This window comes from Kwoniella newhampshirensis, chromosome 6, assembly GCF_039105145.1.
Source record: "Kwoniella newhampshirensis strain CBS 13917 chromosome 6, whole genome shotgun sequence".
In the NCBI taxonomy this organism is placed as follows: domain Eukaryota; kingdom Fungi; phylum Basidiomycota; class Tremellomycetes; order Tremellales; family Cryptococcaceae; genus Kwoniella; species Kwoniella newhampshirensis.
This window is the reverse complement of record NC_089960.1, coordinates 1486618-1507701: the sequence shown is the minus strand read 5'-3', so window position 1 is coordinate 1507701 and position 21084 is coordinate 1486618. Positions and strand designations below refer to the sequence as shown.

General features: G+C 55.1%; 9 protein-coding genes across 9 annotated transcripts; 5 read left to right on the top strand and 4 right to left on the bottom strand.

Moving 5' to 3' along the window:
• Positions 1 to 190: 190 nt before the first annotated feature.
• Positions 191 to 1619, top strand: IAR55_003713 (uncharacterized protein; the record flags this gene model as incomplete). The annotated part of the gene is made up of 5 exons (XM_066946819.1): positions 191 to 270; positions 349 to 861; positions 911 to 1345; positions 1429 to 1486; positions 1536 to 1619. 5 exons carry the CDS (start codon positions 191 to 193, stop codon positions 1617 to 1619), a joined length of 1170 nt encoding a protein of 389 aa, XP_066803211.1.
• A 1721-nt stretch (positions 1620 to 3340) lies between these two features.
• On the top strand, positions 3341 to 6206 carry IAR55_003712 (OPT family small oligopeptide transporter; the record flags this gene model as incomplete). Its single annotated transcript, XM_066946818.1, has 6 exons — positions 3341 to 3424; positions 3476 to 3552; positions 3594 to 3678; positions 3746 to 4275; positions 4325 to 4591; positions 4643 to 6206. The coding sequence occupies 6 exons, from the start codon at positions 3341 to 3343 to the stop codon at positions 6204 to 6206; spliced, it is 2607 nt and encodes an 868-aa protein (XP_066803210.1).
• Positions 6207 to 6613: 407 nt separating this feature from the next.
• IAR55_003711 (uncharacterized protein) lies at positions 6614 to 7834 on the bottom strand (the record flags this gene model as incomplete). Its single annotated transcript, XM_066946817.1, has 5 exons — positions 6614 to 6956; positions 7025 to 7166; positions 7216 to 7462; positions 7525 to 7729; positions 7782 to 7834. The coding sequence occupies 5 exons, from the start codon at positions 7832 to 7834 to the stop codon at positions 6614 to 6616; spliced, it is 990 nt and encodes a 329-aa protein (XP_066803209.1).
• A 421-nt stretch (positions 7835 to 8255) lies between these two features.
• Positions 8256 to 9588, bottom strand: IAR55_003710 (uncharacterized protein; the record flags this gene model as incomplete). Its single annotated transcript, XM_066946816.1, has 5 exons — positions 8256 to 8458; positions 8526 to 8642; positions 8698 to 9144; positions 9193 to 9411; positions 9468 to 9588. 5 exons carry the CDS (start codon positions 9586 to 9588, stop codon positions 8256 to 8258), a joined length of 1107 nt encoding a protein of 368 aa, XP_066803208.1.
• Positions 9589 to 10514: 926 nt separating this feature from the next.
• On the top strand, positions 10515 to 11657 carry IAR55_003709 (uncharacterized protein; the record flags this gene model as incomplete). Its single annotated transcript, XM_066946815.1, has 1 exon — positions 10515 to 11657. One exon carries the CDS (start codon positions 10515 to 10517, stop codon positions 11655 to 11657), a length of 1143 nt encoding a protein of 380 aa, XP_066803207.1.
• Positions 11658 to 12361: 704 nt separating this feature from the next.
• On the top strand, positions 12362 to 13889 carry IAR55_003708 (uncharacterized protein; the record flags this gene model as incomplete). The annotated part of the gene is made up of 3 exons (XM_066946814.1): positions 12362 to 12658; positions 12738 to 13181; positions 13239 to 13889. 3 exons carry the CDS (start codon positions 12362 to 12364, stop codon positions 13887 to 13889), a joined length of 1392 nt encoding a protein of 463 aa, XP_066803206.1.
• Positions 13890 to 14079: 190 nt separating this feature from the next.
• On the bottom strand, positions 14080 to 15972 carry IAR55_003707 (uncharacterized protein; the record flags this gene model as incomplete). The annotated part of the gene is made up of 7 exons (XM_066946813.1): positions 14080 to 14680; positions 14730 to 14804; positions 14857 to 14954; positions 15009 to 15293; positions 15414 to 15596; positions 15662 to 15722; positions 15836 to 15972. The coding sequence occupies 7 exons, from the start codon at positions 15970 to 15972 to the stop codon at positions 14080 to 14082; spliced, it is 1440 nt and encodes a 479-aa protein (XP_066803205.1).
• A 988-nt stretch (positions 15973 to 16960) lies between these two features.
• Positions 16961 to 19031, bottom strand: IAR55_003706 (uncharacterized protein; the record flags this gene model as incomplete). Its single annotated transcript, XM_066946812.1, has 9 exons — positions 16961 to 17190; positions 17263 to 17436; positions 17500 to 17735; positions 17803 to 18071; positions 18181 to 18314; positions 18378 to 18584; positions 18684 to 18776; positions 18832 to 18925; positions 18978 to 19031. The coding sequence occupies 9 exons, from the start codon at positions 19029 to 19031 to the stop codon at positions 16961 to 16963; spliced, it is 1491 nt and encodes a 496-aa protein (XP_066803204.1).
• Positions 19032 to 19613: 582 nt separating this feature from the next.
• IAR55_003705 (uncharacterized protein) lies at positions 19614 to 21062 on the top strand (the record flags this gene model as incomplete). Its single annotated transcript, XM_066946811.1, has 8 exons — positions 19614 to 19846; positions 19973 to 20170; positions 20231 to 20396; positions 20461 to 20484; positions 20541 to 20632; positions 20696 to 20715; positions 20776 to 20838; positions 20941 to 21062. 8 exons carry the CDS (start codon positions 19614 to 19616, stop codon positions 21060 to 21062), a joined length of 918 nt encoding a protein of 305 aa, XP_066803203.1.
• Positions 21063 to 21084: the final 22 nt, after the last annotated feature.

The following is a 21084-nucleotide window of genomic DNA, read 5'->3' as shown; positions in this document are numbered from 1 at the left end:
ACCTTTCAGCCCTGTGGTCGGCAGAACGGTAGCCCACGCTCATCAGTTCGTTGGGCACGGACCGGATCAAGGAGTCTCGGGCACCCTCGACCATCTCTCAGACACTACATGCCCCCTATATATTCGGCATCTTGAATTGGAGGGTCAAGACTGTTTTGTGGATCTGCGGTCGTCCAAGGGGGAGATAAGAATGGCGATGAGGCTGGTAATGGATGGGTGCGACCTGCACAGAGCGGCCACTCCTACGGCGGGGAATCTGGGACTGATCAAGTGAGTTTCCTCGCGTCTTGCATGTCCGCCATCCGAAGCACCGTCTCCCGCTCCTGCACTAACAATCAATGCGAGTAGAAGCGCTCAATATATCAACTCGGGCGGTGTACCCACACCTGTGTCGACGGCCAGACTCTTGTTCTTCTTGCAAGGTTCTCCGACGAGGGATTATCAGGATGGTTTCACGTCTATCATCAACAGCATTTGGAAGTCGTGCTCTATCGGTTCCACCGCTCGAGAGACAGACTTTCCCAGCGTCAAGCCAGTCTCTGCTTCATTTTCGACCGCAGAGAAAGCATCCTTTGGTACTTCAAATGAACAAATGGCAGCAGGAGACGTGTACAAGAGAAAAATGGAAAAGTTCAATTCCTTTTCGCGTTGCGAACGGGATGCAGACATTGGAGGCCACAAGGTCAAACCCGAGGGTGGCGGGGTCTTCGACTTTGGCGAGGTCAAGAAGGGTAGCGTCAAGGAGACTAAGGAGGTCTTGAAGGATGATTGGCACGATCCCAGATGGCGTGCGAGTCTGTGGAAGGCGGTCAGGCTTCTGGATCGGATCAGACGACGCGAGACTGACCCCTCTGGGTCGGCGTGAGTGTCTTGGGTAGGGGGATACGATTTGCACTGATCACCATGACAGATTCGACCATCGATTGCTCCTGGACAATCACGTCATTTTGCTGACGGTATTGGGTCTATTCGAGGACATGCTCGCAGACATCGAAGGCTTCAAGACCCTATACAGGGAATTGACCATCCTCCTCGCGGCATCGTGCCTCTCCAACTCTCCTTCGGTCTACGGCCTCATCGCGAGCTGCTTGTTATTCGAGCAGTTCAGATCACTCGTCGCGAAGAGTTCCTCGCCGACGTTCTCAGCGCAGTATGCGCTCTTGAATGAGATCTCGACGGTGGCACACAGCCTGTTCATGTGTGCCGCCGTGGGTTGTCACAATGTGCCCCTCAAGGGCACAAGGGAGGAGAGGATCACGGAGAGTTGGAAGGTGTCGCTGCGAGATTGTTTTGTGGGTATCAAGGGTGGGCTTGCTAGGAGCTACTCTACTGACGATGACTCTCAGTACGCTTGCGAGCATGCGGGGTGTACCCGTCCTTTAGACTTGGTCTCCGACCTGGTCCAAGAGACGGGTTTCTCCGAAGCAGAAGCGGCGAGCAGGAAGCCAGGCACAAGAGCCAGGGACATGCGATCCGGAGGGCGGATGTAAGTGGATGAATTCTGGTGGGGAGGGAAGGTCGCTGATGTCCAGCAGCTGGCGAGCGGCGGTGAGGGCACTGGGTGGGAAGATGAGGACGACGAGATGGCCGTGCCCTGCGGTCCTTCATCCATGGGGTGACAACGGGGAGGTGAGGGTCATGGCGCAGATGGTGAGGTGGTTCGTCCACCGCCGCTGCCGTCAAGCCAAGCCGGGCGGTCAGGGGGTGGATTGATTTCCCATCGTCGCTGCTCTATCTTCATTCATCTCCATCGTTCTTCGCGGTTGAATCTTTGGCTCCTCATTGTGGTCTACCGGTTTATCTCTGTGTAATGCTTGGCGTTGTACTTGTTTCTCCCTCATGTAATTATTTCTCGCCTACTCCCTTCAATTAGTTTCCTGCACCGCGCCCTTCCAGCACATGTCCAGCAATCAAAAGTATAGTCGAAAGAACTTGTGCCATGTGTTGACAGATAGGGAGTATGTCTATGCAACGAACACAATTCCCTCTGCCCCTAACCAACCGAACCCCCTAACCTCTAATGCGAACCGCACTTGACCAGTCTGATTCCCTCGGATCCACGGATGGCTCGGCCGGCATATTCGCTTTCCATGTCCGTCTCTGTCGTCATGTCTCGCCAATCGCCCTCTCTTATCTTGCTTCTCCATGTGGCTTCAAGTCTCACGACGCAGAATGGTTCCTGACCCGCCAAGAAACGACACATGGGTACCAGCCTTCCGTGGGATCGAGGTGGAAGCACTGGAGGCTCCGTGTCACTCCACCGGATGGATGTTGGGAAAGTCACATCGAGGCTGCTGGGCGTGATGGGCTGAGACGGTTCATGACGCGTTTACGAGATCAGACGATTGACCCTATGGTACCTTCACACGACAGACGGCGCTTTCCGCTTTCTTCGCCCAAAAGGGATCGATAGCGACCAGAATGTGGAGCACACAGAAGCTTTTTGGCCTGGAAAATTTTCATCTAATCCCATCTGAATCCGGGCGGAGGTCTTTCTGATACACCCGTGGTGGCTTTCACCCGGCAAGCAACCTGGTAGGCTGGCGGCGAAAAGGTTTATCAATGATATCGCCACTTGGACCGACGCCACTCCTCGCTAAAAAAACCAAAAGGCAAAAAACAAAACCCTTTCCAGTTGCTCCCACCTGCCGAATCCTGCCGTAGATCACCCCGATGGGATACTACTGCCTGCATGGGTATCAAGGAGGGACTCTGCCGAGTCATTGTTCTTCCGTTATCTCTCTGGTTAGTGGCTCTGGAATCCTCCGCGTTCTGGCGAGAAGAAAGAGAGAAAAGCATTTGCCCTGAAATACCAAGAGAATGCTAAGATGAGCCCATGCGGTCCCATTTTGGGAGACAGCTAATAACGCTCGAAGATGGCCCGTTCCTGAGATTGCCTTGGGTCGCTTTTCGCGTTCCTTCGGGATCATTATGATGACACTCTCGTTGATCAAACGTCGACCTGCTCCATCGACCAGTAATATCGTGAGCGTCAAGGGTGGAGAGAAGGGACAGACGCCGGTCAAGTGCTCCACCGAATGAAGAGCGGCCCATGCGGTTCCTAAACAAAGTTCATCCGATATGGCGATGTGTGGCGAGCTTGTCTCTGATGCAGACGTGCGTCCCTTCATCTACGCGACATGATTCGTGAAATGATACCGTCTGCCGATGATAGACGAAAGAACAGCACCGCATGGTACCACCGTGCACGGCTTATCTTCAGACTCCTCCGGCGAAGTGGTGCGAGATAAGCGGGAGGGGGAGTATATAGATGGAAGAGTGATAGGCCGAGTGTGGCTTTTGTTCCTCCCCCCACAACCGCGATCGAGGCTTTGCGACAATGTCCAAGAACGACGAGATCACAGTGGGAGGTGCCCCGGCACTCCAGTACTCCTCTTCGGGGTCAGACCACCTGAGCGATGAGGTGAGTTATCGAGGTGGGAGGGGAAGGCGTCCAGCTGATTCGGGATCACAGCACGAGATAAGCAAGACGGACGAGAAGGACGTGTACGCTGGCGAGGGAAAAGCCACCGTGACTGTCGGCGCGGCGGGGTAAGTGGGCCTGCCTTCAAAACTGCAGTCGCTAATCTTAGCCTCAGCGATCTCCAAGTAACCGGTGATGACTTTATAGATGCCGAGAAGCAGGTCGACTCATTGTCGATTGAGGACACCATCGCTGTGAGTTGAGGCTACCCGAGTGTCTGGCCACCGCTGACATCCTCCGCGCCCCGCGCCGCCCCGCCAGATCATGAAACAGGTCAAAGAGTTCCATCAATACGATCAGAACTTCCCCCACAACGTCATGATGCGAGTCAACGAGTTCCTCGACGCCGACGACCTCACCGACCCTCAATACAGGGAACTGATCCACGAGATGAAGGTCGAGGCCATCCTGGTCACCGAGAACTCTCCGTATGCCGAGGTTCGAGCTATCGTCGACAACTTTGACGAGCCGGAACTCGCCGTGTCTACCTTCCGAGCTTATCTTATCGGTACCTTGTTCGTCTTCGGTGGTGCCTTTGTCAACCAGCTCTTCACCAACCGACAGCCTTCGGTCGTCATCACCGCCAACGTCGCCCAGTTGCTTGCCTACCCTGCCGGTACAGGATTGGCAAAGATCCTGCCCGACTGGGGATTCAACTTGTTCGGCTCTAGGGTCTCACTGAACCCCGGCCCATTCAACAAGAAGGAACACATGTTGATCACCATCATGGCCACGGTCGGTTTCCAGACCCCTTACACCAACAACATTATCATCTCGCAGTATCTTCCTATGTGAGTGGGTCCCAACCGCAGACTGAACAGCTGCTGACCATCCCGGCAGCTACTTCAACCAGTCGTACGCCGGATCGTTCGCCTACCAGATCCTCGGTACACTCAGTACCAACTTCATCGGTTATGGTCTCGCCGGTTTGACCCGAGACTTCCTTGTCTTCCCCGGTTTCTGTGTCTGGCCAGCGTCTCTTCCCACCGTCGCGCTCAACAAGGCGTTCCACGACGGCAGCGACACCCCTGTGTATGGTCCTCTTGGCAGACTCTACTCTGCGTCCAAGCTCAAGGTCTTCTACGTCATCTTCGCGGCTTCGTTCTTGTGAGTGAGCCCTTTTAAACTTATCGATCAGTCCTGATCTTTTTCCGTTAGGTACTTCTGGCTCCCCGGTTTCCTGTTCCAAAACTTGTCCTACTTCAACTGGATGACTTGGATCGCCCCCGACAACATCAAACTCGCCGCGGTCACTGGTGGTGTCACCGGTCTCGGCTTCAACCCCCTCAGCACCTTCGACTACAACCAGATCACCGTCCAGCTCGACCCCCTCGCGACGCCCGTCTTCTCCGTGCTCAACAATCTCTTCGGCATGGTCGTTGCAGGCTTCATGATCCTCGGCTTCTGGTTCAACAACATCTACGAGACTGCTCACTTCCCCATCAACTCGAACAAGGCCTTTGACAACACCGGTAAACGATACCAGATCTTGAAGATCATCGACGAGAAGGGCATGTTCGTCTACGAGAAGTACCAGCAGTACTCGATGGCGTATCTCGGTGCTGGTAACGCCGTCGTCTACATTTTCTTCTTCGCCGTCTACTCTGCCACATTCTCCTATGTGATCCTCTTCCACCGTCACGAGATCGTCGTCGGTTTCAAGAGATTGCTGAGACGACGAAAGCAGATCGACGGGCCCAACCTTTCAGACGATATCCACATGCGACTCATGCGACAGTACAAGGAGGTGCCCCACTGGTGGTACGGACTTACCATGCTTGCCGCCATGGGTTGTGGTTTCGCCTGTGTCGCCGCCTTCGAGACCTACACCACCCCCGCTGTCGTCATCTACGGTGTCCTCATGGCCCTGATCGCCTGTGTCCCCATCGGAATGATCGCCGCCGTCACCGGTATCCAGGTCACCCTCAACGTCTTGGCCGAGTTCATCGGTGGAGCTTGGGTCTCTGGTAACGCTCTCGCCATGAACTACTTCAAGATGTACGGTTACGTCACCACCGCCCACACCCTGTTCTTCGCCAACGACCTGAAACTGGCTCACTACCTCAAGATCCCTCCCCGTGCCACTTTCACGGCGCAGATGTGGGCCACCTTGGTGTCGAGTTTCGTCTGTACCGCCGTCCTCAACTACACCTTGAAGATCGACAACCTCTGTACTGCCGACGCACCCTTCGGACTCACTTGCCCCGGTATCAACACCTTCTTCACCGCCGCCGTCTTGTGGGGTACCGTCGGACCTCACCGAATCTTCGGACCCGGTGGTCAATACACCCTTCTCCTCATCGGTTTCCCTATCGGTTTCATCTCGTCCTTCGCCTACTGGTACGCTCGAAAGAGGGCCCCCACCTCCAAGTTCATCCGATCACTCCACCCGGTCATGATCTTCACCGGTGGTATTTACTGGTCTCCCTATAACCTCACCAACTTCCTCGGAGCGGCTTATGTCAGCGCCTTCTCCTGGTTGTACATCCGACCTCGTCACCTTGCCTTCTGGTCCAAGTTCAACTATATCGTCAGTGCCGCTTTGGCTGCCGGTGTCGCTGTCGCCTCCGTCATCATCTTTTTCTCTACTGGTATCAGCGAGAGGAGCGTCGACTGGTGGGGCAACGAGGCTTACGCTGCGGGATGTGATGGAGAGGGTTGTGTGCTTCAGACCGTTGCGAAGGGCGAGTACTTCGGACCTAGGAAGGGTACCTTCCTTTAAACACTTGGTTGGTAGCCTTATAATATCTAACTTCTTACCTCGATCCGCCCCTTTCGTGACCCTGCATCTTGTAGACGTCCTCCTAAAATTAGAGTCGTTGTAGTATAACGATGAAGTTGATGATCGTCTCAACGTTAGTGTACAGTCTGTCTCGTCAGTGCCTCCGCGGAGGGTCTGCGGTCCTCCACGGATCGGTAACGGTTGCAGATGGAGACGCGCAGAGCGGTGGGCTTCGCGCTGCACGATGGTCCTGGCTCAACTACCTCTTCCGCCGCGGTGTGACGTCGAGAATGATTTGCTGCCCGTCCAATGTATCTCAAGCGTCATGGATACATGTCACTCCTATGCGAGCAACTCTGCATACCCCGCCACTCCACACCGACATATGCATATCTCCTGCTGAGACTCTACTTGTTCATCACCGACATGACCATCTCATTGAACCTGGCTCCAGTGGGCTTGGCCTTCTGGACCAAGTCATCGATCTCCGCCAGCTCCTTATCATCAAGGGTGACCTCGCCCGCTCCAAAGTTCTCCTTGAGCCTCTCGGCGTTCCTGGTGCCCGGGATGGGGATCGCGCCTTTCGCGATGACCCAGGCCAAGGCGATCTGGCCAGAAGTACAGCCCTTGGCCTCGGCGAGCTTCTCGAACTGGTCGACGATCTTGAGGTTTTTGGGGAAGTTCTCCTCGTCGAAACGTGGGACGAATCGTCGGAAGTCGTTCTCCTCGAAATCGTTGGCGCTTCGGTATCTTTGGCAAAGGCGTCAGCAAGAGGCGATAGCAAGAGGCGATATGCGACAGAAGGACACCCCACTCACTTGCCGGAAAGAATACCCATGCCCAAAGGTGCAAAGGCGACGATCTGAACACCGAGCTCCTTGGCGGCAGCGATCAGACCGCTGTCTTCGTGGTCGGTACACCAGGGAGAGTACTCGATCTGAAGCGCGTCGATCTTGGCGACTGCTCGAGGGTGAGTGAGATGTCACGTATCACCTCTGCGCGTACTCACTGGAAGATGCCTTTCGAAGAGTCGCAACGCTGCATTCACTCAAACCAATGTACTTGGTCTTGCCGGCCTTCCTCAACGCGTCCAGAGCACCGATGGACTCCTCGAGAGGGGTGTTGGGATCGATACGGTGGAGATAGTAGAGATCAGGGTAAGAGCCGAGACGCTCTTTGGTGCCCTCAATGTACTTGTTGATGTGGGCTGGAGTGTTGGTCACTGCGCGGGTGGGTTCCTCATCATCAGGCATCACCTGTGTGCGTATGTCCACCCGTCAGACGCCTGTGCTGATACACTCTGTGATCCGGGACTCACGGCGAAACCACACTTGGAGGCGACGAACACCTTGTCACGCGTGCCGGTCTCCTTGAAGAATTCTCCCAGCAACTTCTCGTTCCCGCCGTTACCGTAAGCGACGGCCGAGTCCCAGAAGGTACATCCCAGGTCTACAGCGGCCTTGAGGGTCTTTTTCGACTCGTCGTCGTTGGCAGCGCCGTAAGTGTGGGACAGACCCATGCATCTAGGCTTGGATGAGCGTTGATGTTCTCACGGCATGCATCGAGACGACTCACCCGTAACCTGGGACGGCGACGGTGGTGTCTTGGAATTTGAGTTGGTGGACCATTGTTCTTGAATGACGTGTGAAAGTGCGAAGCATATAGAGGGGGTGTTAGATGCGACGAGGTGACCCGTTCCCGACTCCACGAGTATGTGTATATATATTTGTATATACGCTGGGATGGGAGCGACGAGGTGGAAATGACCCGTTCCGGCCGTGATACATACTACTCTTTGATGTGATGTGGAGGGCAAGGTGGAGGAAGGGGTGTTCAGCGGGTGGAGGGATCTCTTGACTGTCCATCCCATAGTCACCGCGTTAAGCCATGCCCGTCGGTCATGACGTTGAGGGCCAAGGATCGACCGCGGCAAACAACCCGTGGAGGTAACTAGGTCACATGAATCCCGTCAACGGCCGCAAGGGAAAACCTCGGATCGTGTCGAGGCTGGACGCAATGCATATCACTCATCACTACGAACGACACCAATCACATCTTCCCGCCGTTGTCCGTGTTGACGAGGACGAACCTGTACCTGGGATCTCCGTTGACGAACGATGGCATCGCCTTGTTGATCTCGTCCATGTCCCATCTCTGAATCCATGGCTTGATGTTCTTCTCGACCACGAACTTGAGCATTCGTGCGATGCCATCGGGGTTTCCAATGTTGGAACCGGCGATGTGCGCCGAGGCTAGATGGCCATTTCGTCAGCCTCGACGTGCGCCCTCACGTACTGGTGGCAGCTTCCATTCACTCACACATGACAAGCGGGAAGAGACCAAACTCAAGAGGCTTGGGCACGATCCCCACAAAGCAGAACACACCGCGAGGTCTGAGCAGGGGGATGTAGTCGGCGATGGGGAACTCGGGAGGGTCTGGGACGTCGTGTGTCATGAGCTGTGACCATGCGTTTCGTAGAACAGAACTCACTACTGGTGCAGATGATCAAATCGAATGATCGGGCATGAGCTGCGAAAGCCGCCTGGAGATCATCTCCAGTTGCAATGTATCCGGTCGCGCCGAGCTTGATCGCATCCTCCTTCTTGGCCTCACTTCGGGAGATCGCAGTGACCTTGGCACCCATAGCACTGGCAAAGAGGATGGCCATGTGACCTAAACCACCCACACCGACGATACCAATGTTCTTGGCCTTGGTGCCCGCGCCATAGTGCTCCAAGGGGTTGAAGACGGTGATACCACCGCACATGAGCGGAGCAGCGAGAGCGGGGTCGAGCTCGTCGGGGATAGGTACGGCGAATCGGGAGGGACCTCTCCAGTACTTGGCGAAACCACCTCGAGAAATCGAGCCCTTTCCGTTGCCTCGAGCGAACGGTGAGTTGAACGTGATGACCATTTTGGGGCAGCACTGCTCCTCGTCTGATGAGGTCGTAAGATTCGCGTCAAAGAATTGAGCGGGTCACTCACGGTTCTTGCAATCGACACACTCTCGGCAAGAGTCGCACTGAGCGCCAATTCCGACCATCTGTCCGACCTTGAGACCGTTCTCAGGAGATGACCCGACCTTGACGACCTCTCCGACGATCTCGTGACCACAGACCTGAGGACAGACACCATCGACTGGACCCCACTCGCCGGACAGAGCCGAAGCGTCCGATCCACAGATACCACAGTAGAGAATCTTGACTGAGGGGGTGATGGTCGTCAGCGAGCGCATCAATCAGATGGATTCATGCGCTCACCATCCACGTCATCCTCGTCCCACTTCTTCGGCTCGAAAGATTGGAAGTCGAGGTTGCCTTGGCAGGCTTTGGCGTCGAGACCTGCCCAGCCCTTGAATACGGGTTCAGTAGCGGTAGACATGTTGTGATTGTTGTGCGTGGTGTGGTTATGGTGAATTGCTGGAATGATTGGGAAGAGCGGGAATACGAGATAAGGTTGGTCCAGGTATATAGACGGCTCCACCGCCAGTGAAGCGGTTGTCGCCTCCACCTGGATCTTCGCTTGCAGTGACTTATTCTCCCTTGTATCCAGCCCGTCGGGCATCTCGACCAGAACCTCCACTGGCCTCCACTCGGGATCAGAGCTGCGCCTTTGTATCGCAGCGCGAGTCCAGCCGATGGGACCATGGGACCATGATCCCGGCTAGTGCGTGAACAGTCGCGGAGGAATTCTTTCTACGTCCGGGTCGATGCTAGAGTCGTGGGTACCCGCGTAAGTAGCCGAGAGACGAGAGGGCGCATGGCAGTGTACGAAGGGTTGTTGTCCAAATGACGAGATGGTCAGATGGCAGATGGCAAAGTAGAGGGAGTGAGAAGCACAGATGCAAAGAGGGGCGATTCGATAAACCGCACAGGTTGATATATATATACATGATATATACGGGCAACTGTCAGATGATAACGTCGCCGCATCGCCGCATCCCCGACACCATCTCCATCTCCATCTCCATCTCCATCTCCGACGCCCTGACCGAGCGAGACGTACGCCTGTGCATGCATCTTCCACAAGTCCAAAGTCCGTTGGATAAAGATTATCAATGGTTGTTGATGGCGACAGCGGATACGGCCGACGATTAGCAAAAAAAAGGTCTGCGAGATTAGCAAGATCAACTCACTCGTTTGGTCCTTGTGCAATGGCGTGATCTGATCTAATCGGTGTGGTTGTTGTGGTGCTGGTCGTCGTCGTCGTCGCAGTGTCACTTGGTTGCTGTATATATGCATGGCGTGCGTACGCAGCAACAAGATGTCTACCTTGTCACGACACCATAAGCTTCTCAGTACCCCACCATGCCAGTCGAATTCATCAGTGTCACGTTTCCCAACGGTTCCAACGAGCTCAATCCCATCCCCGGAGCGGGTGTCGACCCGGACTTCCTCGTGCGATACGCTCGTGCCCTCGACGACAACGATTTCAACTACACCCTGATCCCCTACCATTCCGGCAGCTTCGACCCGTTCACACTCGGCGCGGCCGTCGCTACCGTCACCAAGAAGATCAAGATCATCATCGCTCTTCGACCCAATACCATGTACCCCACCGTCGCGGCGAAACAGCTGGCCACGCTCGATCAGATCTCGGGCGGGAGGGCGGTCGTGCATTTCATCGCGGGAGGCGACGATGCGGAACAGCAGCGTGAGGGCGATTTCCTGAACAAGGAAGAGAGATACGCCAGACAGGAAGAATACATCAAGATCTTGAGAAGGGCCTGGCAGTCTTCCGAGCCGTTCGATTGGGAAGGGAAATACTATACATTCAAGGATTTCAGAAACCTCGTCAAACCAGTCAACGGGACCATCCCGGTATCGGTCGGTGGCTCGTCGCCCGAAGCGTATCGAGTCGGAGGTGCTCTCGGTGATATCTTTGGTCTCTGGGGAGAACCTCTCAAGGAGACAAAGGAACAGATCGACAAGATCTACGCAGCGGCAGATGCTGCCGGTCGAGCTCCCAACGACCGTCCCAAGATCTGGGTCACTTTTCGACCGATTCTCGCCGAGACGGACGACCTCGCTTGGGCCAAAGCCCATCGAACACTCGAGACGCTCAGGGCTAATCGGGCAGGTGTCCCTGTCCCCAAGAACGGGCCTCAGAACGTCGGCTCGCAGAGACTCCTCGACATCGCCTCACGAGGCGAAGTGCAAGATCGAGCTCTGTGGTATCCCACGGTCACCGCGACCGGTGCCCGAGGCGCTTCCACCGCACTCGTCGGCTCTCCTCAGACCCTCGTTGACTCCATCGTCGACTATGTCGAGCTCGGCTGCGAGCTCATCTCCATCCGTGGCTACGACAACTACAACGATGCGTTGGATTACGGACGATACATCATCCCGGGGGTGCGTCAAGCGGTCAAGGAGAAGGGTCTGGATGGGAGGGAGGACGAGGTCAACGGGAACGAGAGGCCTGCTAAGAGGGCGCGAGCATTGAGGGATTAGTTGGGAGTAGATAGATACGTATGCAACGGGCTATCTTGAGATGTCCATCCGGTCACACTGTACATGACAGTGGCAGTGGTAGTGACAGTGGCATGACAGTGGCATGACAGTGGCCGTGACAGTGGCATGACAGTGGCCGTGACAGAAGCAGCGACGGCATCTGATGAAAGCGGCAGCAGCACTTCGTAACAATCTTTGCATCTACAGCTCTCAGTATGACTGTACAAACCCAAGGCTCGCACTGCATGCATGCAAACCACCTACCGACGGAGATCATCCTATCGACTGTACTCGTACAGTACTCGTACTCGTACTCGTATTCGTACTCTGCCGGCCGAAGTGAGTCATCGGATACGACCGACGATTGCGCCATTGATGATCATTGATGATCATTGATGATAACATGAAAAAAGTCAACCATCTCTCGATGACATATTGTCACGTCTTTTGATTTTCGATGAGTAATCGGATCTGGCGTGGTTTCAAATCATGCAGGATACACTGCCGAGCGATGGCGTTGGGAATAGCAGTACTCGAGTAGTGTCAGTTAGTGGTCTAGCCCTAGCGTAGTTGGTCTCGGGAGAGTCAGCGATGTCAATCGAGCAGTAATAAACCTGTAACTTACGGACTGTACTCGTACTGTTGCATCTCCTCAAGACGGACTGATAGACGGCAGCGATCTGATCGTCCTAGGCAGTAACACGATGCCTCACTCCCATACTCACACACATACCAAACGCTCGCATCGAGCTCTACTCGCCCGGATTCCTCCTCGAGGACAGAGCGCATGGAAGTTGGCCCATTCCCACCCTGTCCCTTCTGCGTTGGAAGACCACCAAGTGCTGATCGAGACGTCGTATGTTGCTCTGAATCCGTTCGATTGGCAGGGTGTGGCGTTCAAGTATGGGATCGGGGAAGAGGCCAAGGTCATGGGTAGAGATGGGGCGGGTGTGATTGTGGGTTTGGGAGACAAGGTCAAGCGGTTCCAATTGGGTGATAGGGTGAGTCGAGTCTCACTCGAGGACGTAACAGTCCGAGTCACATCCATTAACGCGTGGATCACGTCGCCCTCTATCGCAGGTCTGGTTCTGTGCCAATTCTTCAGTCTCCGGTACGGGCGCTTTCCAAGAATATTCAGTCCATTCAGATTCGGAAATAGGTCACACTCCCGACCATCTCTCGTGTCAAGAAGCAGCCACGCTCGGCACGGGACTCATCACAGCTGGCGTAGCCCTCTTCCGGACACTTGGGCTTCCTCTAGAGTCCTTGGCTCTGCCCCGGACAGAAGAGCACGGATCGAAGATCGAAGAAGGGGAGAAACCATGGATGCTTATTTGGGGCGGAGCGGGGATCACAGGTGTTTATCTGATCGAACTCGCTCGCTTGCTCGGGTACAGAGTGATCTGCTCGGCGTCGCCGACAAATCATGCCTATGTGAGATCGTTGGGCGCGGATGTCGTCCTCGATCGATGGTCCGATCCGGTCCAATTAGTACAAGAGATCAGAAAAGCTACGAACGACAGTGTGAGCGATCAGTCGTCCTTCACCTCCTGAAAGGTCACTGCTGACACTCACCTATAGGTCCGCATCGCCATTGACAATGTCGGAGGTACCACCGCCAACCTCTGTCATCAGGTCCTTCAAGGCTCCTCCTCATGGCGATCGGAACACAATCTCCCATCGACGGAGACCGACTCCACTCCAGCGAAACTCGTACCCATCGCAGGGACGCCGAAAGCATCTCCAGACGATTCCGACGCGATACGTACGGTCGAGTCGCTGCGGATAAGCTTCTCCACGACGTTCTATGGTCATCCAGAATTTTCCGAGGCCCTTGTCGATACTTACGAGTCGTTGCTCAACAAGAAACTTCTGACTCCCGCGAGGATACGGCTGGTCCAAGGGGGATTGACTGGGATCGAAAAGGGTCTGGAGGATTTGCGTCATGGTCGTGTGCCGGGAGGATACAAGCTGGTGGCGAGACTGTCGGATACACCTCATCTCGACGAGGCGTTGAGCAAGCAGGGTCAGAGTCATGAGGTCGAAGAAGCTGTGGTCAAAGTCGGGACCAAGAGGAGCAGAGACCAAGTGGAGTCAGTACAAGAAAAGACACAGAAGCGTGGGAGGGAGCACGAAGAGATCTCCAGAAAACGCACAAAGGAAGAACGCAGCGTCGAACATGATCACGAGGCGCATTCAGAGACCCCCACCAGAGCTGTCATCATGGCGTAAGCCATCGGTGGAGAACAAGCAGCATGCAATCACTGTACATTAGTGTGTTTCCATCATGACTTGCCGACGTGGTAGTACCATGCACATACATGCGAGCGCTCGCGGCGTTCGTTTTGTGGTATCGAATGAGGGGAATGTACAGTCTGATGTCGTGATGTGAAATGACGTATACCCTATGCTTGTAAGACCATCACCATCCACCTGTTTGCTCACTCTCCACGATCCCCTCCATCTTCTCACCCCATCTGTCCTCTTCTTGCCCGTCGACTTGTCCACGCGACACGAACCTGTTCCACCTCACGGTGAACGCGCTACCCCTCTCCTTCCTCACTTCGAACTCGTCCTCATTCCCTGGGTCTATCGATGCACAGTCACCCCAGCCTCCCAGAGACCCCACCAACCACCGCTTACTCCCTGCACACGCCCCAGCCACCTCCAGCACCGCCCACAACTCGTCCAGACTGACTTCTCCAATGTTCCACCCCGTGAACTTCTCCCGTACCTTCGTCCTGATTTCCCGCGGTGCAGCCTTCGTTCCGTCGCCTGGGGCCGAGACGGGATGGATGAACCTCCCAGCGAGCTTGTGTGAATGGGCAGACTCTCTTGATCCAGGCATAAAAGGGAGCTCGATCGTCCGGACGGATCGTGGTGATCGCAGAGGCATACCAGTGCCCATACGGAAGACGGCGGTGTGGGTGGCGTAGATAGGTTGTGAGGCAAAGGCTGGATCTGATTCGGGGTAATATGACGGGTTGGAAGAGACGCCGACGCCGGAGATCTCAACGTTGTACCTGCGGAATGTCAGCTCGATGAAAGAGAGTGAGTTATCAGGAGACTCACCCCCAATCCGCTGCGGCTGCTTCTGCCCAAGCCTTGAACTCGGCACTCGTCATCTCGACCTTGTGATCAGAGTGTCTGATGAGCTGTCAGCGACGTCTTTAAGAGTGTACCTGTAACACGGACTCACCTGAACACCCGATCGGTTCTCCCTGTCGGATCCATAAAGCCCTTCTTGGCGAAATCATGTTGCTCCGCTCGAGGGAACTTGGCGTTGAAGTCAAAGTTCTGCGGCGGGTTCAGCGCCCCCCAAACGCACTGCGTCCAGCCGACACCACTCACCGGCGTCGAGACCAGCAACAATTTCGGCTTGTATGTGCCCATCGTGACCACGCCAAACCGACTCAACACATTCGGGTCCAGATGCTCTATCAGTTCCAACGCAACGACCGCTTCGTACCCTTCCAGCTTGGCATTGTACTTGACGATGTCTCCGAGGTACAGCTCCGTGGTGAGAGGCTCCCAGCGTGGTCTGGAAGGGGGAAAGCTAGAGTCAGGAGAAGGAGGTTGGAGGATCGAGAGTGCGGGGTTGATGACAGAGGGTGAAGAATCGAGGCCACCCAAGCGCTGCGTGGAGAAGCGAGGGGTTGGCTTAGCAAGAGGTGGACAAGCGGTGAAGACGTGTAGGGGCAAGGATTCGGGAGAGGCAGGAGCAAGCGACAGAACAAGTCGATCGCCCAAACCCACCTTGATAAATAATTCCTTCCCCTGACCCAATCCAAAATCCTCTTCTAGATCACTGTCCACCGGACTAGGCAGATGAGATCCTCCTGCGTCCGGGTGTGACCGTAGAGGCGGCTCTGAGACGGTAGACGGTGGGATGACGAGTGTTTCGAGCAATGAGCCCGGTCCACAACCTATATCGAGGACCTGTGCGGTAGTGGTGATGGTGAGCTTGGTCTGGCATAGAGGACGGACAAGCAAGGGAGACGTACCGATCGAACGGCTTCACGACGAAGTATCTCCAACGCCCAGTGTCGTCTCTGCATCCATAGTCTGCGTCGCGTCGTGTCAGTCATCGCCCCATGGCACAAGGGATGAGGGGAGGGAACGTTCTTCTCATCAATCTCACCCGTGAAGAAGCACGTGTATGCATCGACTCGACTCACTCTGGCGTGAATGTCACTCCTGTCACTGTGCTCTCTTCCACCATGGACACCTCGGGGATCGTGCTCGTGTGTGGCAAGGAGGAATGAGCGAGTAGCTCGGGCGAGACGGACGGCGAAGCGCCATGATGCTCTGTCATCGTGGAGTGATGATCGGGCAGGCAGGAATCAGGTTGGCAAGGACAGAAGTATAGGTTGGTGTAGAGTGGATATCTAGAGTACACTGTGCGGTCAATGGATGCGTCGTAGGTGGTCACTGGATGAGAGGATGTCGAGCGATGTCGTGATGATGTGTTGTGATATCAAGGTGATGGATGAATGAACGAACGATGAACGAAAAGCAAAGGTGAAAGGGAGAAAGAAGAAGACGAATGGACTTTTTCTTTTCTTTTCTTTGTAAATCACGCTGTGTCCGATGTCTGTGTGGGGTATACAACATCACCCTGCAGGTACTCTGCCTGTATGCATCGACCACAGTCGCATGTGTGGGTTGAGCGACGGGCGGGAGGGGCGAGGGAGAGACTCAACGGACGGAGGGTTGAATAAGCTTACATTCGTGGTTGAAGTCACAATGAACCGATTCACCGGTATTCCCTCACCGGTATTTCCTTTACTTCTCTCCACCGCTTGGCCCGCATCCATCGGTCCGAGAAGGGAGCACGTAGCTTCGCGGCACGATCGCCTCGTATAGACCTTGACTGCACACTGTCAACAGCAGGCAGTCATCGCTGCTGCTCCCCCACAGCTCGGCACAGCTCGGCTGTTAGAGCGCGCCTCGATCATGTCATATCATGTCATACCAACTGCTTAAATCACCATAGTGACAGGGACGAATCCCCATGGAGACCCTCCCTTCTAACCCGCATCAAAACCCTGGAACCCTTGGCGGGATACGTGGCGTATCTCAAGTAGACGCCCATACAGTGAGCCATGTGCTTGATGCGTTTGACTCACACCGTCTTCGTGGTGGCTAAACCCGTTGACGACACTGCACATCATCCTTTCACCTCACAGTCACGCTGATTCAGCACGCGGCCAGGAGTAGCCAGGAGTAGCCAGGAGTAGCATGATCCGTCCGTGTAAACTTGCATAATCCCTATGAATCCCTTGGTAAAACGACCGCATCTCCTACCTGGCGACAGACTTCACCCCACCCCCATATCCAAAGCTTCCAAGGACCTTGCCCATGACTCCGCCGACCTTGTCAGCGTCGGTGATGAAAGGAGGAGCCTTCTTCCCATCTTCGAGACGCTGAGCGGTCAGCTTGAAGGATGCAGGGAGACCGGCATCCCATTCACCAGTGGTGACGAGTTTGGCGAGGTACTTGGTCGTGAGGGCGATACGAGCCATACCGTGGCCTAATGAGGTGTCAGCGGATGTCCAAACCGTGTGATGCATGAGTGTCACTCGTGAACAAGCTCAAAACCCACCATGGAATCCCGCAGCCATCCAGATCCCCTTGTACTCCTCGCCAGGAACCTCTCCGACAAGAGGCAAGGTGTTCCTCGTCGCACACTGGATACCCGCCCAAAACCTCACGCCACCTTCTCCAGGCGCTTCAGATCCCCATCCAGCGAAGGAGTCTTTGCAGTAGTTCGCGAGCCCTAGACATTACGTGTCAGCTTCAATCTAGACGATGCTTCTGTCTCCCAAGTGTCTCCACTCACAAGCCTTCGCATTCGGATGGACAAAGCTGTCGTCGGCATTCCCAAAGATATCCTTCATCTCCAAAACCCCCTGCTCGACCGCCAGCTTGTGATGAAGACCAAGGACGATACCGGCGTGAGGGGTCGCGACGAGGTAGGGTCCATCTTCGATGGTGTAGGTTTTGTTGAGGTAGTTGGCGCCGGAAAAGGAAGGAGGAGGTGTGACATTGGCTGCTTGGCCTTGGAACGGGGTGAGACTGGGACGTCACGAGAAGTGATCAGTATTGACTTGTGAAGCGGTCGGTTCTGGAATCATTCACTCACTACGCATCGATGTCGGTCCCCTTGAAAAGGTTCCCGGTGTGCGCGTTGGTACAAACGACCACCTGCTTGGTCTTCACCAGACCCCTTTCTCCACAGTCAACCTCCCAGATACCCTCCACCTTGTTCATCTTCTGGACGGGTGCCCAGGAGTAGAGATCGGCTTGGCCGGTGGACAGGGCGGATCGCAGGAAGGCGGTAGCGAGTTTGTGAGGGTGAAGGGAACCGGCTGGTCCCTTGGAGCAACCTGTAGCGTTTTTGATCCGGGTGATCTGGGTGGGAGGGGTCAGCGGGGCTAAGAATCACGGGGAAGAGAGTACGACCGAGTCTTCACGGAGCTCGTACGTGAGCTCGAGAGGTCAAACGGGGAAGTCCACTCACTCTCTGGGCCTCTTCAGCATCATCAATCCACTCCCACTCAGGCTTGACATCCTTGAACCTGCCCAAAGCCCTCGCAGAGATCCAAGCTTGGTACGACTCGCGCATCTGCTTGGCGGCATCTTCGCTTCTACGCACTGTCTCGAGCATCAGTGACAACGTCTTTTTTTGTTCATCATCAAGCACCACACCCCACTGACCTTCAACTTTTTCACCTCGCCAAAAGTCCACTTCCCACTTCTCTTTCTCGACGAGACTCGTCACATACTCCAACACCCTCTTCTCGAGATCCAGCACTTCTAGCGCCTCTTCGGGTGTGAGACCCGCTCCGCCTGATTCGAGAGGAGCGGTGAGGAGTGGCCATGATGCGAAAGAGTATGGTGCGCAGTGACCTCCGTTACGACCGGCTGAGGGGCGGGTCGTGTACGCCATCAATATGAGTCTCACAGCGAGAGAGGACCGGTTCTGAGCGGAAGGAATGGAGTGAGGCAGAACGGCCCACTCACTAGCACCTGAAGCGACGTCTTTGGCCTCGAGGACCACCACCTTCTTCCCATCGGCGACACCTGGTCGAGTGAGATGGTACGCCATGGAAGCGCCTGGGTTTGTTATCAGCGCATCTTCGGATGTCATGTCCAACGTGTGACCGCTCACCAGCCATACCCGCGCCTATGACGAGGTAGTCTACGACATCGATGGGAAGAGGCTTGTCACGATTGTGGTTGAACAATGAGGTCTTGCCTCGGTTCTGTTGACACGGAGATGTCAGCTTGGACTTGATGAGTGGGAAAGGGACTTACTGTCGCTTGCCAATGCGAGACGGTGGAGACGAACGGCTGAGGGAAGGTTGTCATGGTGATTGTTGTGGTAGCGTCGGCGCAGAGGTGAGTGGGGTCAGTGTTTCAACGTGCGCAAGACGAGAGATGGCATTGGGGGATTGCAATGTATGTATGTATATATAAGCACAGCGGGGGAAACGACTCGTAGATTGTTGCCTGTCCCACCGGAGTCTATTCCGGAGGTGATTCAATCTACCGGTCAAATCCGGCATGAGAGCAGGTGGGAGGGAGGGAGTGGTGAGATGAAGAGTGACGGAAATGAGCCGGATGGGCCGGATTGAGGTGGATGTGTACCCGATGCATCGTTTGGGCGTGTCATGTACTCGGTCTCAAGACTTTAGCTGTTGAGTTGACGTCTCCTGTTGCACCTGTTCACTCGAAACGATGACAAGGATGCGAGAGATGAGATGGATGTCATCTGTCTGGACCATCCACGATTCGGTACCATTCACTGACGTCATTGAGAGGGTTTCCCTCTCCACATACCTCATAACAGGTTCACCATCCATCGCTCAACGTCTTCCATCTCTTCTCCCATCTATCCCAAATCACTCACAAGCATAGCTACTCCCATCACTCGAGCACACCACACCCAACATGTCACCCCCATCATCCATCCCCGAGCAATACAAGCCCGGCTTCCTCCCTCCCTCCATCGCCAAGCAGATGCAGGAGAATCTCCCGGGTCAACAGGGTCCTCTCGAGCCCCCGCCCTTGGACGACGTACTCGCCGATGGGACAAAGTACAAGGCTGCAGGAAAACTCGAGGCGAAGAAGGCGGTCGTCACGGGTGGTGATTCTGGTATTGGACGCGCCGTCTCCATCTTGTAGTGAGTGGTCGGCGTCCCATTTGACATGTGCTCGCTCCCGCCCTGGCATATCTTCTGGTCATGGTCTTTGACTCCGTCTATTTCGCCCATCTCTGACCTGTCGACGCTGACGCCGTGACTTTGCAGCGCCCTCGAAGGAGCAGACGTCTTCTTGCACTACCACCCCCTCGAGGAGAAGGACGCGAACGATACCAAGGCGTACATCGCAAAGGTAGCGCCTTCCGCCAAAGTCGAGCTTTACGCCAAAGATCTGAGGACAGAGCAGGCATGTCTCGAGATGGTCGAGGAGGTCAAGAAGTGGAGCGGGGGCAAGCTCGATGTCTTGTGGGTGGTCACCATGCCAGTCTGACGCGTGTGATCGACTGACGTTTGTCTCATTCCAAGGGTTAACAACGCTGCTACTCAGAATGAAGTCCCACACATCGAAGAGCTCGAGTCGGAACAGTGGAGACACGTTTTCGACGTCAACATCCACGCTATCTTCTACCTCTCCAAGAACTTGATCCCTATCATGCCGTGGGGTGGTTCCATCATCAACAATGCGTCGATCGTGAGTGCGCACCTCTTTCGATCAGGCAGGCAGCAATGGAATACTGACCTGTTCCCTCCTCCAGAACCCGTTCGTCGGTCACCCTAAAGTGAGCTGAGGTAACACTCTGGAGTGGCAAGAGCACAAGCTGATTTGGAACTGCAGCTCCTCGATTACACCGCCACCAAAGGTGCTATCGTCGGTTTCAGCAGAGCGTTGAGTAACCAGATCGTCAAGGAGAAGGGCATCAGGGTCAAGTGAGTCGCCTCGAACTCAACAGAGCGAGTGCAGGATGCTCACCCAGCCCCTCGCAACTTCAGTGTCGTATGCCCTGGTCCTAGTAAGTCATGCGTCCTTCTTCCTGGCCATTAGGGCTATGGCTGATCGTGCAACCCTTCAGTTTGGACTCCTCTCGTCGCTGCTACCATGTCCAAGGAGTCTCTTGAATCGTTTGGACCCAGCAGTGAGTGTCTGTCTTCCTCGAACTCTCCCATTTCGTCGCCTTCCCTACGCATCGATCAAGGCTGACCGTACCTTTTCTGGGTACCTGTTCTCTGGTCAACAGCCGCCATCGGAAGAGCCGGACAACCAGTAGAAGTCGCAACTGCCTTTGTCTTCCTCGCAAGCGCCGACTCGTCCTACTTCACCGCTCAATGCTTCCACGTCAACGGCGGTTCTGCGTACTAAAATCGCGAACTAAACATGTAGC